Source organism: Anguilla rostrata, chromosome 9 (assembly GCF_018555375.3).
Source record: "Anguilla rostrata isolate EN2019 chromosome 9, ASM1855537v3, whole genome shotgun sequence".
NCBI classification, from domain to species: domain Eukaryota; kingdom Metazoa; phylum Chordata; class Actinopteri; order Anguilliformes; family Anguillidae; genus Anguilla; species Anguilla rostrata.
The window spans coordinates 38917402-38932313 of record NC_057941.1 but is presented as its reverse complement, the minus strand read 5'-3'; the positions used below and the strand labels follow the sequence as shown (position 1 = coordinate 38932313).

Genomic DNA, 14912 nt, shown 5'->3' with positions numbered 1-14912 from the left:
GGTGTCATTTCCACAGGGGATGCGACTTTTACAACCATGCACAAACATGGTGTGAAAAATGAGAACTCAATATCCAAACCACTACTAGCATATGTATTATATGCCTCCAATTCAACAGACATACCGTTTTCATGATTACTGACTTTTTAAAAACACTATTTTCATTTTTTTTTTGAACACTATTAATTAAATTATCTGTATCACTTTTTTGGCAGCAGTTGTCCTCGTTTCTGATATGCAAAGATTGCTGGGAAATATGCCTGTATGCTGTTGTCTAACGTCAAGTGCCTTTTTTTATAATATGATGATGCAGAACAATGCAACAGGTAGCCGCTTGGTTTGGCGGTGAAATTTGAATGCCAGCTAATTAGCTAGTGAGGAAGATAGCAAAAAGGAGTCTTAGCTACAATTAAACAAATCAAAATGCCTTATAAAGAAGTTGATCTCAGTAGAGAAAATGGACTGGCAGAAAGGTTTGCCAAGTTGGACAGCTTTTTTAAAAGCAGTCGCCAACCTGCAACTCTACTGTGGCAAAACATCAGAAAGCCTACAGTTAGGCTACTGCTGTCAGTATGGATATATCAATAATCTTCCCTGCTCAACTGCTATCATTCCAGATTAGTTTTCGAGCGGAGATCGCTCAACACAGGTCAGTCTCCCAACTTGCAAAAATGCTTATAGTCTAACAATATTCGTGTAACGTCTATCTTCGGTGAGATGCATACCTAAAGTTACTGCACTGCTATTAGTTATGACATTGGCTGTCACAGTTACAACAGCACTCATTTTCTAAATTAAAATTAATCAAGAACTATATGTGAGGGGCAACATAGGCCAGGAGAGACTGATTGGACTGGCTACACTTTATACTGAAAGAATCAGAGCAGAGTTTGAAGGAGATTGTTGATGATTTTGAATCAAATGAGTGAGCAGACAAAGTGCTGCCATGTTAACCATCAAACCCCGATCAAATCATTTTGATTAAGGATAAAGTAATCCAAATGCTGTTTCTAAAAGTGAAGTACCAGATCATTTTCAAGCTCCAAAACTATAAGTATGGTGGGTGAGGGTGTGTTATATAACTAAATAATCTTTTTATCTTGAAAATTGCTTACTAAGGATAAAAAAATGGGAGTATGTGATGAGACATTTTGTCTTGTACTTGATTGCTAAGAGACTGAACGCGTAACAGTATTTTGTACTGAATATCTTCTCTCTGTAAACTATTCACGATGTTTATTAAGCTCAATCAGAAATCTGAAAGGTACAGGTTAACATCAAAGGAAACACTTTCATCATACGAATTGACCCCGCTGGCAGGGACGTTTGTTATGATGGGTGAGGTTAGTTGTTACAATTTATTTAATTAAAAAAATTGATTATTTCGTTTTGAAATGAAATGTATGTGTTGTGATTCACATTTCTTCATTGTACAAATAAAGATGGGGTTAATACCAGATCCAACCCTAGTTTTTATTGAAATTAAATTGGAGTTCATTTCATACACAAGCACCTCTTATTGGTCAGCGCATGACTGTCTTTCAATCCTGCAGCCACCAGCAACCGCAATATTAAAGGTGAAGCCAGATCACCTGGCATCGCTCTCACCTCCCACAATCGGTCGCTTATGAAGGTAATACAATTTTAAAATGGGATACAAGTTACAAGTCGGATCTCTAATCTGACTGCTGTTCCCCATCCTTCCGGTCGCTTCAAGGTGAATACAAATTCACTTTTTATCAGAGGATATGAGGCTTTTATTGAATAAATTATTGTTTACCAACACTTCTATTAGTTGTTTGCAAACAACTTTCTCAAGGATTTTGGAAATGACCGGAAGCTTGGAGCTGGGCCTGAAGTTATGTGGGAGTGTTGAATCAAGACTGCAATATTTTAAAGAGAGGATGGATACTGGCCTGCTTAGAGTAATTTGGAAAACAACCAGTAGATAGAGAGCTTTTGGCAATAGGGTGCAAGCTGGAGCCAGTAAAACTCATGACCTCTTTCAGGAAGGATGTGGGTAACACGTCTAGAAGACTGGATGATTATTCCATATGACATACATTCATTGCATGCAGTGACTTAGGGCTGTACTGTTTCAAGAGGAAATGAGCATTGTGATTATTAACGGTCCAGGAAACTGAAATCCGCTAGTCTCTCTGCAGATGTGTTGTTTTAATACTTTTCTGCATTCACAAAAGGTTCAGAAATATTTTTTTTATGATTTTTGGAGAGAAAAAAGCGTATATATGCCTGTGAATAAATTGCTGTGTTTTCCCCCTTGGCTAAACACCAGGTTAACTGGGTGTGAGTTATATAACAAAGCCCAGTCAAATCCTTTCTACATGTAATATGTAAATGATATTCCACAGTTGATATTCCAAGACTGATCTTTCCACAGTTTTGTGCAGGTAAGGCAAGCTACGTTGAAAATGCCTATGCATTTCTCCTTCTCTGGATGCAGAAAAAGCAATGCGCTTTTTTTCTTTTTCCAAAAATGAAGAGACCAGCAAGAAATGGGTTTTATTTCAGGAGCCCACAGGCACTGCAATATTGCAATAGCCCGTACAGTTAGCATTTGCAGTTCACAGGCCTCTGGCTCTGTCCTGCATTTCTGTCAGATGCAAGAGGCAACAGCAGGTATCGGTGAGAATGCCAGGTTTTTTTGGCCCTGACTTTGGCATGTGTAGGCACTGGGTCTGTGGCCTTGGTAACAATGGAGACATTAGAAAGTGAAATGGGATACGGGCAGCAGCTATGCCAATGTTTCAATCACAGCCAAACAATGGGTCAGGATGGCAAGCACTGCATTAATGTTGCAGTGCTGGTGTCTGTTACCTGCAGACAGTCACACTTGCATAGAGAGCCACTGCTCAGCTTTTTCATGTGAAAGGGGATGAATATATTCCATTATTATAAAGGAAGAAACTGCAGGGGAACCAGACTGTATTTTGATCAATACAAATGGGAATCCATGTAAAGACTCAGAAGGACCTCAATATTTTTATGTGTGAATATTTTTGTGCTAACCTACAAAAGTGTTTCTGAGAGTCTGTGGGACTGATAAGGAAAGAATGATGTGACAAGTGAGATCCCATGCTCTGAGGAAGATTGTAATTTGGTAATAATTTAGTGAGTTAATATTGGGACACTGGCATCTATTCTCTGTGAGTGGAATACACTGGGTCTTCAGGTGTGCATCAATTCTGTGTCTCTCATTCTCAATTGACCCTTCGTTAAGCCCCTCCCTAGAATGGCCATTGTCCAATCCTAGGTTAACAACCATAACTAGACGTGGATGGCCTGGCAAATGAGAGCAAAATGCCGAAATCGTATGCTTACGGAACCAGCAACTCTGACAGTAGGTATCCCAAACGTTTAGAGGAGGGCGTTGTTTTTTTTTTGCGTTTTCCGAAGCCAAAAACACAAGAGGAGAGATGCCGGATGTGGATTAAACAGGGTGGGAGACCTCATTCACAGTAAATCCATCCAAAATCAACAAGAATGCTAATGCTTCTGCAGATGCTAATGTTAGCTAGCACTAGCAGACAGCAAAGCTGGCTGAATAATAGCTAATTATACATAAAAATAAACTAATGCAAATATAATGGCTGACAGTATTCCTTCAAATCTTTCTTTCTAATAATCTCATTTTTTATTTTTTAATGTGGATACTCCATTTGGGCAAGGAGCCACTCCAAGGATCAGCTTGGAATATCCTGGAATATACTATGCACCTAATGTTAATTTTCTGGTCGAAATTTAATAATGAAAGCAATAATAGGAGCCAGGTTTAAACGTTATCTTAAAAATAAATAAAACCATATATTGGCTTACCCTGCAGTGCAAGAACATTGTTGCTCCTTTATATAGTGGTCGTGCACATGAATTGCCAAAACGTGAGGTGCCTGACTCTTGCATTGCGATCTGTGCGCTTTAGCCTCTATTTTAATGTCATTACTGTCACTCTTCCGACAAATTATATTATGAATGTAGCCTTCGAAAGCATATTGCAGTCCTTTCTGTCTACTTCTCTCTGATATTTGAAATGTATTACTCCACAAATATGTAATAATTTTCTTTGGAATATCTCTCGCTGGTATAATTGATAACTCCATATTTTGACATGCGGTTCCGAAAGCTTGCCAGGCGTAGCAACAGTAACCAAGGAGGGCGGGACTTAGCGAATGGCCAATTTCTTACTCTCTCTTTCCCTGTCTACTGAATTATTTCCATTGTTTGGGGCTTGCTTAATACCTCCATTATCCCTCCATTACCCCTATGAGGTCATTAATACAAGGTGTGCAATGCAGTGGTAATACAGGAGTGATAGGGATGCTATTTGACTGAAGTGGATTTATAGTTGTTTTCAGTGTGAGGTCAGGTGGTGTTACAAGCCTGAGAGAGGTAATGAAAGATTGAACATGTTTTGGTTGAGTATTGAGTTCTTACACTGTGACTAATCCTGTACTCAAGGACTGACTCTCATGACAATACAAACACTGAACCCTCCCATCCCCAGGTGATATTAGAGCCAACTGCTCTAATGCAACTGTGTCACTCTGTGAGGCTGCAGACCATAGTCAGCATTGCCGTGGTCTGGATCTGATAGCAGCCTGGGAACTAGAGTGTATGAGTGTACTAGTTCATTTTTACTGCCTGGATAGATAGATACTGTAAATTAAGGGGTGAGGGGTTGTGTTGGTGTGTAAGGGAGAGTAGAGTCTGCATTTCAGTACATAATAGCCACAATACTTTTCTGTGTCCTATGCTACCATTATCATGTGTACACAGCAGAAATACAGTTCTGGTAGGGTGCCTCCATGCCTGAGAGTGACTATATATAGGATATTTTGTAGATGCAGTCACATGTGTCTAAGGGCTCTGCTGATGATGAAGAGCTGAATGATTAACTGGGTGAGAACAGCTCTCATGCTTCTGAAATCTCTTTTACTTGGCAGGAGGCCCAGCCTGACCTCCCAACTGTGTTCCCGTCATGGCACTCCACTCCATGCCCCCCTTGCTGCCCCTCCTGCTCCTCTTTCAGTTCTGTGCCTCTGAGAAACAGAAAGTAGAAGGACATGGCTCATCCAGTGTGTCTCTGAAACCTGGCAGTAATGACAGCAAGACCTGCAGTGGAGTGGTCACCTGTACGCCTGGAATCCTGCTGCCAGTGTGGGGTCCCCAGAGCCCTGGTCTGGGGGAGCAGGCTTTACGGGCCTTTGTCTACTTCCTGTGCCTCATGTACATGTTCCTGGGTGTGTCCATCATTGCTGACCGCTTCATGGCAGCAGTCGAAGTCATCACCTCACAGGTGCTTTTTATTAAACAATCTTATTTTACTCCTCAAATCCAAATATATTTAAACAAGAAATTTGTCATTGGAATTGGAACCAGTAAACAGAACATTCTACCCAGCCCCCCACCCAAGCCTTCCCAATCCTCATGTGTACCACATACAAAATATACCAGACAGACAGAGAGATGAATCTACAGCATATCACATACATTTGGATGGGATTAAAAGGGTGGATGGGTTAGTTGGAATGCAAAAAATGCATTAGGTCACTAAATGTGCTGATGTTAATGTAGTGTTAAATGTGTTTATGTGCATAAGCATATTTCTCCATTGGAATAAGCATATTTCTCCATCACTCTCATGAACAGAATGTACCAATTAAGTCAAAATAAACAGCTTTTAGGAGCATCATGTACATCCAATGAGCTCCATAATGTTTGGGACAAAGACATATTTGTTGGCTTTGTACTCCACAGTTTTAGATTTGCAATCAAACATTTCATATGTGGTTAAAGTGATTCTCAGCTTTTATTAAGGGTATTTTTATACATTTTGGTTTCTCCATGTAGAAATTACAGCACTTCTGCCCCAAACGTTACAGAGCTTCCTGTAGGTTTACATAGAATGCACTAAGATGTATCAGCAGCACACATCATTGTGACAGGAAAAGGAGGTGACCATCACCAAACCCAATGGGGAAACATCAGTGACAACGGTGCGGATCTGGAACGAGACTGTGTCCAACCTCACACTCATGGCACTGGGCTCCTCTGCCCCAGAGATCCTGCTGTCAGTTATTGAGGTACAGTGCAGATCATCCCACTAATACACTAACCACTAACCCACCTACTACCCCACCCCACCCCACTAACCCAGCCACTCACCCACCCCACTCATCTGCCAGGTGTGTAATGAGTGTGTTGTTCTTGGAAGGTGAGCAATTACAGTGTTGTTATTGGAAAGCATGTAATGAGTGTTTTGTTTTTGGAAGGTGTGTGGGCATGGCTTTAGCGCCGGTGAATTGGGCCCTGGCACGATTGTGGGCAGCGCTGCCTTTAACATGTTTGTCATAATTGGCATCTGCGTGTGGGTCGTCCCGGATGGAGAATCTCGCAGGATCAAGCACCTGCGTGTCTTCTTCATCACTGCCTTCTGGAGCGTGTTTGCCTACATCTGGCTCTACCTTATCCTGGCTGTCATCACGCCCGGCATTGTGCAGGTCTGATACGCACTGTGTGCTACAGCTTAATTTGCTGCTGCTTTGCTGGTGTATGTGTATGTGCAGGTGTATGTGCGTGTGTGTTCATGTGTCCAGGTTTGTGAGGCCCTGATGACTCTGCTGTGCCTGTGTGTATGTGTTTGTGAGTGCATGTTTTGTGTGTGTGTATTTGTGTGTGTGCGTGCCTGTATGTGCCATTGTATGCAGGTTTGGGAGGCCCTGGTCACTCTACTGTACTTCCCTGTGTGTGTGATCCTGGCCTGGATCGCTGACCGGCGCTTGCTTTTCTACAAGTACATGCACAAGCATTACTGTGCCAAGAAGCGTCACCGCACCAGCAAGCATCAGGGAGTGGTGTTGGAGACAGAGGGTGAGCTGAGCAATGGCACAGAAATAATCCAGGATGCAAAGTTCACCTCTGAGGACAGGGCTAAGGCCACTGAAAACATGGATGTCAACCACACCTGCATCACAATGGAGTCCATAGAGCTGGATGAAAATCACAAGGAGGTGAGTGGGAACCAATGTGTGTGTGTGTGTGTGTGTGTGTGCATGTGATTTCTTGTGCATTGGCCATCACTCACATGTTTGTGTATACATTTCTATTTGTGTATGAGTTCATGTGTCTATGTGGCTGTGTGTTATGCCCTTATTTCCAGGTGATCCGCATACTGAAAGAGCTGAAGAGGAAGCACCCAGAGAAGAACTTAGAGGAACTGATAGAGTTGGCCAACCACCAGACACTGATGCCCCAGCAGAAGAGTCGCGCCTTCTATCGCATACAGGCAACACGCAGGATGATCGGCGCAGGAAATGTTCTGAAGAAACAGAACATGGAACCAGCACACCGCTCCCCACACACACTTGACAAATCTCAGGAGCAAGACCTGTCATCATGCAGCTGTATCATGTTTGAGAAAGGGCAGTATCAGTGCATGGAGAACTGCGGCACAGTTAGTCTGCACGTCGCCTGTCAGGGGGGCAGTGGCAAAAACACCATTTATCTAGACTACCACACCGAGGATGGCTCAGCCAATGCTGGTTCCGACTACCAGTTCAGTGAGGGCACACTGATCTTCAGGCCTGGAGAAACCAAACAGGAAATCAAGGTAAGAAAGAGATAGAAACAGAAAGGAGGGATCAAAGTTGGTTCAATGATATTACCAGTGGGCAGATAAAAGCTTCAAACTTGGCCAGAGACCATATTATTGGATCGCAGATTGTACATTTCAGATTTTACATTGTAGACTTTACCAGCAAGTCCATATACAATAGGTTCTCTACCATCCAAGAATTGATAAACTACCATCCAGAAAATGTATAGGTTGTATTTATGGAATGTTGATTTCCATGAAGTGGAAAAATTTTTGCACACCCAAAAATAAAAATTAGTCAATTTAAGTTATATGATGTTAAAAACCCTGGGTTTTAAAAAAAAAATTACTTTGGTGCCCAGTGCGTGGCTGATTATGTCCGATTACCACCCTAATTCGGAATATCCAATTAACTTTTTGGGGAAGTGAAGTCATCTGTGGCTATCCTCCATAGCACAAAGTGTCACCAACCTACTTCTTTTCACACCACAGCCAAGCTGACATCACGTTTAATCAGAGAAAAATATCTCATATGCGGATTTGCATGCAGTCTATGGGTACCTGCTTGACCAGTGGGGTTGCTAGAGAGCGATGAATTGCGGACCCCTAGCCAACTTAACCCTCCCGTACCCTGGGTGATGCAATTGCCAATTAAGCATCACCCAATGGGGCTACTAGTCATAGTTACCACTGGCACAGTCCAGATTCTATCTAAGAGTGTGATGCTCATCCATGCACCACGGTGTGGTGCCTTAACCTATTGAGTCATCCAGCAACCAAATAAGGCCCTTCAGCCCTCCATAATAAAAAAAAGATTCACCTAGGTAATCAGAACATATAATAAATAAACAAATGAGTAACTGCATTTTTAAAAAAAAATCTAAAATAGAATTATCCTCTTGTACTTTCCACATTGAAGAGCCCTGTCATGTTCTGCACACTTTAGAGGAAGGGGAAAAGATCAAGCTGACTTTGAAAAAGGGTTCAATATTGGGGCACGAATAGCAGGAGTGTACAGACATGGTGTAGGTACGTATAAGGTGTGTACAGATGAGGTTTAGGTGTGTTTGGTGTGTGTAAAGTTGATGTGTAGGTGTATACGGGGTGTGTACAGATTAGGTGTAGGTTAGGGTTTGGGTGTGTGCCGGGTCTGATGTGGTGTAAGTGTGTATAAGGTGTTTACACATGTGATGTAGGTGTGTATGAGGTGTGTACACTTGTGGTGTAGGTGTGTACGAGGTGTGTACAGATGTGGTGTAGGTGTGTATGAGGTGTGTACACATGTGGTGTAGATGTGTATAGTGTGTGTACAGAGGTGGAGTAGGTGTGTATAGTGTGTGTTCAGATGAGGTGCTGTTGTGTATGGTGTGTGTATAGATGAGGTGTAGGTGTGTACACATGATGTAGGTGTGTATGGTGTGTGTGTGTATAGAGGTGGTGTAGGTGTGTATGGTGTGTGTACAGATGTGGTGTAGATGTGTATAGTGTGTGTACAGAGGTGGAGTAGGTGTGTAAGATGTGTGTACAGATGTGGTGTAGGTGTGTAAAGGGTGTGTTGGGGTCTGCACAGATGTGGTGTAGGTGAGTTTCAGCTATGTACAGATGAGGTGTATGTGTGTACAGAGTGTCTTTGGGTTGTGTACAGATGTGGTATAGGTGTGCATTGAGGTATTTACAGATGTGGTGTTGGTGTGCATTGGGTGTGTTCAGGATGTGTACAGATGAAGTGCAGTTGTATAGTGTGTGTACAGAAGAGGTATAGGAGTATATGGGGTGTGTATAGATGTGGTGACAATGTGTATGGGGTGTGTTTTGGAGTGTGCACAGATGTAGTGCAGGTATGTATTGGGTGCACACAGATCTGATGTAGGTGTGTATTGGGTGTGTTTTGGGTGTTTACAGATGTGGTGTGGGTGTGTATGGGTAGTGTTTGGGGTGTGTACAAATATGATGTTGGTGTATATGGGGTGTGCTTGTGGTGTATACAGATGTGGTGTAGGTATGTATGGGGTGTGTACATGTAGCAATCATTTAGTAAAGATAGGCTTACTTCAGATAGTCATTGGACCAGTATTCTAGGTATGGTGGGAGTGGTTAATACAAATATGATAATGAGACCAGAGACTAAAGTTTAAGTAGAAGCATTATCGCCTGGTGTTATTTAAATAATAATAAATAAATAAAATTATAACCCCAGAGATGAAACAAGGAAATTGTTACAAAAAATGAAATTACAAAAATGACAGGAAATACACAGGTACATCCTGTAGGAATTTCTTAACAAAAGTGATGGTGTTGAAGATAAAGATAAAAAAAATGACAGAGTCAGTCAAATGAAGAGGTACAAGTACAGTCTTCAAAAATATAAAGTCCAATACATGAGTTTATATAGTTTTCAGAGACAAAGAAGTGTTTCAACCTATGAGATTTATTTAATCACCATATGCAAAGATTCCATTACTAGCCAATCATCAGTTAAGATCAGGGAGTCCATACAAAGCAAGAAAAAAAGATTGCAAAAATTCTTTGGTGACCACATTGTATGCTAGTCTGTTATAGCCAGCTACCATAAGCATGACTGTTCACTTTCAAACCAATTTAAAAATTGTTTATGCAACAAGGCCACATCTGCTCTCTGCTTCGGCGAGAGATGGTGTAAGGGACATGCGGCTACTTCTCATAGTGGGGCACCAAAATGTAGACGATATAAATCTATATCCTCACAGGTGGCGCCAGCATGTAATAATCAGTCTCATGAATTAAATATACAAACTATAAATCGGAAACTTAAATTAATGAAATTCATTGACAGTTCATCTTAACCAAATCGTAATATCATATTTCAGCTAATACCAAATTAATATAAATGATTCAGCTAAGAGGTGAAGGTATTCTACTAAGTTCTTCTGAGTAGCAGCAGCTGACTAAATTCAGCACAAGAGTAATATCAATACAGACAATACTTGTAAATATAATAAAGTTCATTGAATACAAAGTACCAAAAGGGGCAAAGCACAATTCACTACAATGATGTACAATAAACTATATGAGTGCACGTGTGTGTGGGTGTTGTGTATGCATGTGTGTATGTGTGCTAGCATTGTGCGCACAAGTATGCGAGGCGTGTTGTACGTTCTCCGATGCATGGGGCTGTGTACACGGTTCCAGGAGAATGAAGGAACAAAATGGAGTGTATGAAAGGAGGGGTTTTTGAAACCAGTTAAAGCTAGTGGCTACACAATGGTGCATGAAGAGTATCAAACAGATAAAGGGTAACCAAATAGCTATTGGTTTGCATTTTTCAAGATCAACATGGCATGTTATGACCAGTTTGTATTTAAAATAGATCACATGCAAGATATGTTCTGTGCATGACATATATTAAAACTAACGCAGTGCAGTGGATGGCTTAGAGCTGAGCACAAGAGAATGGTAACACAAGGAGCATTTACATTAATCATTAAAACACAATAACCATTAGCACAGTCATGTACATTCAGTCATAATTATTACTATATTCAGTCCAGGCCCGGACTGGCCATCGGGAGATTCAGGAAAATTCACAATGACCTGCCTGCCTGGTCGCTGATTTGGCCTGCAGTGCAGTCACAAGGGGTAATAAATCTTGAGTTGCACTGTGATTTTTACCCACTGTCTATAACAGGGTTTGTCTGTATGTCCCCACAAAAGCAGACCAATCACAGCTCATGCCGCTACATGTACAACGAGGAAACAAAACTTAAAAACTAAACATTACTTGCTGCAGCAACAAACACATTCGGAACGGCACATAAGCTAACGATTTGTTCACAAACTCCACACCGCAAGTAACTTGCTATCAATAGCTAAAGATTGGACAGGCAGGCCACATAGTTATTAGAGCAGCGTCTTGTTAACAATAGACCCCCCAAAAAAGAGAAAAGATGGAGCTGAAAGGGAGAGGGAGAAGAAAAGGAAGCACCTTCAAGAGGAGGCGGCCAAGTGCTCTGAAATAACTGACTTATTCAGAGCCCCCACCAGAGAACATGTTGCAAGAAAGTTAGCTAGCTAGCACAGCGTTAAGCCATATTTTTAGTTTCAGCATAGCTTGGGCAAAACTCGGCAACCCCTTAATTCAATTCAATTTCTTGCTCAACACAGTTCATGGTTATTTTATATGTTTTCCACACAGAGACTTGCCAGCTAGCTGTGATGTCAAGAAAACTAATTTTGTTCAGTCCAGATCTCAATAGGCTGGCATGTTGAGTGTAATGTTAGGTTATAAGCCCCATGTAGTATGTACTGTAGTATGGCCCTAATGAAGAAAAAAAACTTTTGAGATGTGTTTTGTGCAACAAAGGGGAGGGTGAGTCGTGCTATATTTGAATACAGGGAAAGTGAGAGAAATTCACTGTTATAACTATACTATGAATGTAAAAAGCTGTCCTCTTTTTCTATAAGGTGGAGATATGGGGATATGAGTCAAATCATTGTCAAGTGGGCGATTTGCTATTATAAAGTATAAGCTATAGTCAATTGGAAAATAAGTTGTGCTCTTTTTTCCTATGCAAAGGTGGAGATAATAGGCCTACTAGTGCTGGTGCTTCAGAGGGAGAGGTGCAGGAAGAGCCTAGTGCTAGTATAGAGGAACTGGCAGGTACAGGGCAAACAGTCTAGAGCAGGACATGTTATGACTATGAAACAGTAGAACAACAACATTTAAATAGGAAGTGGGCAATAGTATTCCTTAAACAAGCTATGTTCATATTCTTTCATAGTTAGTTATTGGAAAATTTAGTTATTGTTGATGTAATGATTACATTGGTTCTTCTTATTCAGTACCAGCAGATTCTGAGGATAGAGAGAGAGAGATTCAGTGTCCAGCACAAGGGAAACAGCAACTGAGGAGAGAGATAGGGAAAGAGATGCACTGCAGGAAGACACAGAGAGGCCTTTTGATTATTTTGCTCACCCTCAGTCCAAAGATTTGGACTTATTTTTTACCACCCACAACAAACCCCAAGATAGCCATTCCCAAAGTCTTCCACAGCAAGGATGGGACAAATAGAAAGTGGTTAACTTCCGGTGAATCATCTCACTCTCTATACTGTTCGGTGTGTCTCGCGTTTGCCAAGCCTTCTGCAAGTGATAAAGTTTTTGTTAAAGGAGGCATGCAGGCATGGAAGCATGTTCACCAAAGAATTGAGGAGCACGGAAGAAGCAAGTTACACAGAAAGAGTGCAGAGGCCTATTTCCTGAGGGAAAGCATTGCTGATATCAGTAGTCTATTGAGTGACAAACAAATCTCAGCCCACCGAGAGCAAGTGAGAAAGAAAAGGCAAGTTATGGAACGTGTGATTAATGTCATCAAAGTAATTGGTAAGCGTGGCCTTAGCTACAGGGGTGATAGACACGAAGCCGTATATAGCCTTGAAAAAATGGCCTTGGACCATCGGAATTTTTTGGAAATGATATTGCTGCTGAGTAAATATGACATTTGCCTGCAATAACATGTCAATGACTGCACTAAGAATGGTAAGAGGCTGCATGAGACTGGAGGTAAAGGAAGAGGGTCCCTTGTAATTCTGCTGTCCAAAAGAACAGTGAACATCATTGAGGTAATCAATCTCTTAATCCCAAAAACTATTGTTAGTGAAGTAAGGGAGGCAGGGATGTTTTCAGTCCAACTTGATACAACACAAGATCTGACATCCAAGGACCAGTGTGCAGTAGTACTGAGGTCGTAAACGAGAGGCTCATAGCTGTCATTGATTGTAAGTCATCGACTGGAAAATACTTTGTGGAGCTGGTGAAAAAAATTCTGGAAAAGGTTGACATTGACATCAAGAAATGTGTTGGTAACTCAACCGACGGAGCTGCTAACATGCAGGGACAGTATAACGGGTTTTCGGCATTGCTCACTGGAGGATCTCCCAACCAAGTCCACATATGGTGTTACACACATGCTCAATCTTGTGTTAACAGACACTACTGGAGTCGTCGTGTCAAGTGCATCACTCTTCTCATTGCTAAATGATGTAACAGTTTTCATCCAGGAGTCCTACAAACGTATGAATCTGTGGGAGGAAGTCAGTGAAGACAGGAGACATAGACGGCTTGCTCCAATAGGAGAAACTCATTGGTGGTCCAAGGATCAATCCTTGAGGAAAGTATTTGGATGTTTTGGAAATCCTGGCCATGCACTTTTCATTGACTGGGTGATCACCATGACAAGGCTAGAGAAAGATGACACAATGAAGCCTGCTGTGAGAGTGAAAGCCAGAGGATATGTGGAGGCACTTCTGAGGTATGAAACCGTACTCACAGCACAGGTTTTCCTAAGGACATTGGAGCTGATGTTCCCCCTGTCAAAGTCTCTTCAAGCCAGTGGCATGGAGATACTAACTGCCCAGTGCTTAGTGATGGGAACTGAAGACAGCCTGAGAAAAAGTTCCAGGGACTTTCATGGGATTAACCCTCTGGGGTCTAAGGGTAAAATGAGGCACACTGGTGATTGTGCGATGCTCTGACATTTGTGTAAATTTCATCAACTTTATATACAGTGATTCCAAAGTGTTTCATATCTTTGTTTTCAGCACAGACTCAGCTACAATAATATGGCAGCAGTAGGTCATAATCATGTGTGGATTGTAAACTGCTCTAAAAACACACAAACTGTAAACAGTAGTTTTGAACATGCACAGGAATGTTGTAATAAAGCACACTGAACAATTGTGAATAAGACTTTTGGTCACTGAAATGTGTTCATCAAGGTCTTGGGTATCAAAAGATGACAAAATATTTTAGCAAATCCAATGAGAAATATAAAATACATTGCTAAAAGTTAGTGTTGTGACTACTATTTTTCAACATCAGGTGAGAATGGGAGGGCAAATGGCCTTTCTGTAATGAATATGCATTGGGTAGGACGACCTTCCAGCTAAGTAGGCTATTCACACCTGGCCGCATGCCTCCCCACCACTAAGACAAAGACTCAGTGAGCCATTTAGAAGACAGAAACAAAGACATCTTTTGATTTTCAGAACCTTTATTGAAGCAAACTATACGCATGGAAGATGAGATGAGACTGGTGTACTCTTGCAACGCTTGCGTGGCCTCTTAGCTAGTGGTGAACTAGGCCGTGTTTCCTGATCAGCATCTTTGTAAATATGATAAAAACAAAATTGTTAGGAAATGTGACATCAAATCAAACTTTATTTATATAGCACATTTCCTTCAACAGGTGAAAATTAAATGTGCTTTACAAAAAAGGGGCAAACCACTAACTAATGAAAACAAAACTTAGGAAATGTGACATGGT

The 14912-nt window shown here is 41.4% G+C and overlaps 1 protein-coding gene across 1 annotated transcript in view; it reads left to right on the top strand.

The window, feature by feature from the left end:
* Positions 1–14912, top strand: part of slc8a2a (solute carrier family 8 member 2a) — an 89124-nt gene that overhangs the window by 39118 nt on the left and 35094 nt on the right. Inside the window, exons 2-6 of the mRNA XM_064352075.1 lie at positions 4962–5314; positions 5964–6101; positions 6291–6518; positions 6726–7028; positions 7178–7627. Of these exons, the coding sequence (XP_064208145.1) occupies positions 4997–5314; positions 5964–6101; positions 6291–6518; positions 6726–7028; positions 7178–7627 (1437 nt within the window). The 5' untranslated portion in view covers positions 4962–4996. The remainder of the gene's footprint in view (positions 1–4961; positions 5315–5963; positions 6102–6290; positions 6519–6725; positions 7029–7177; positions 7628–14912) is intronic.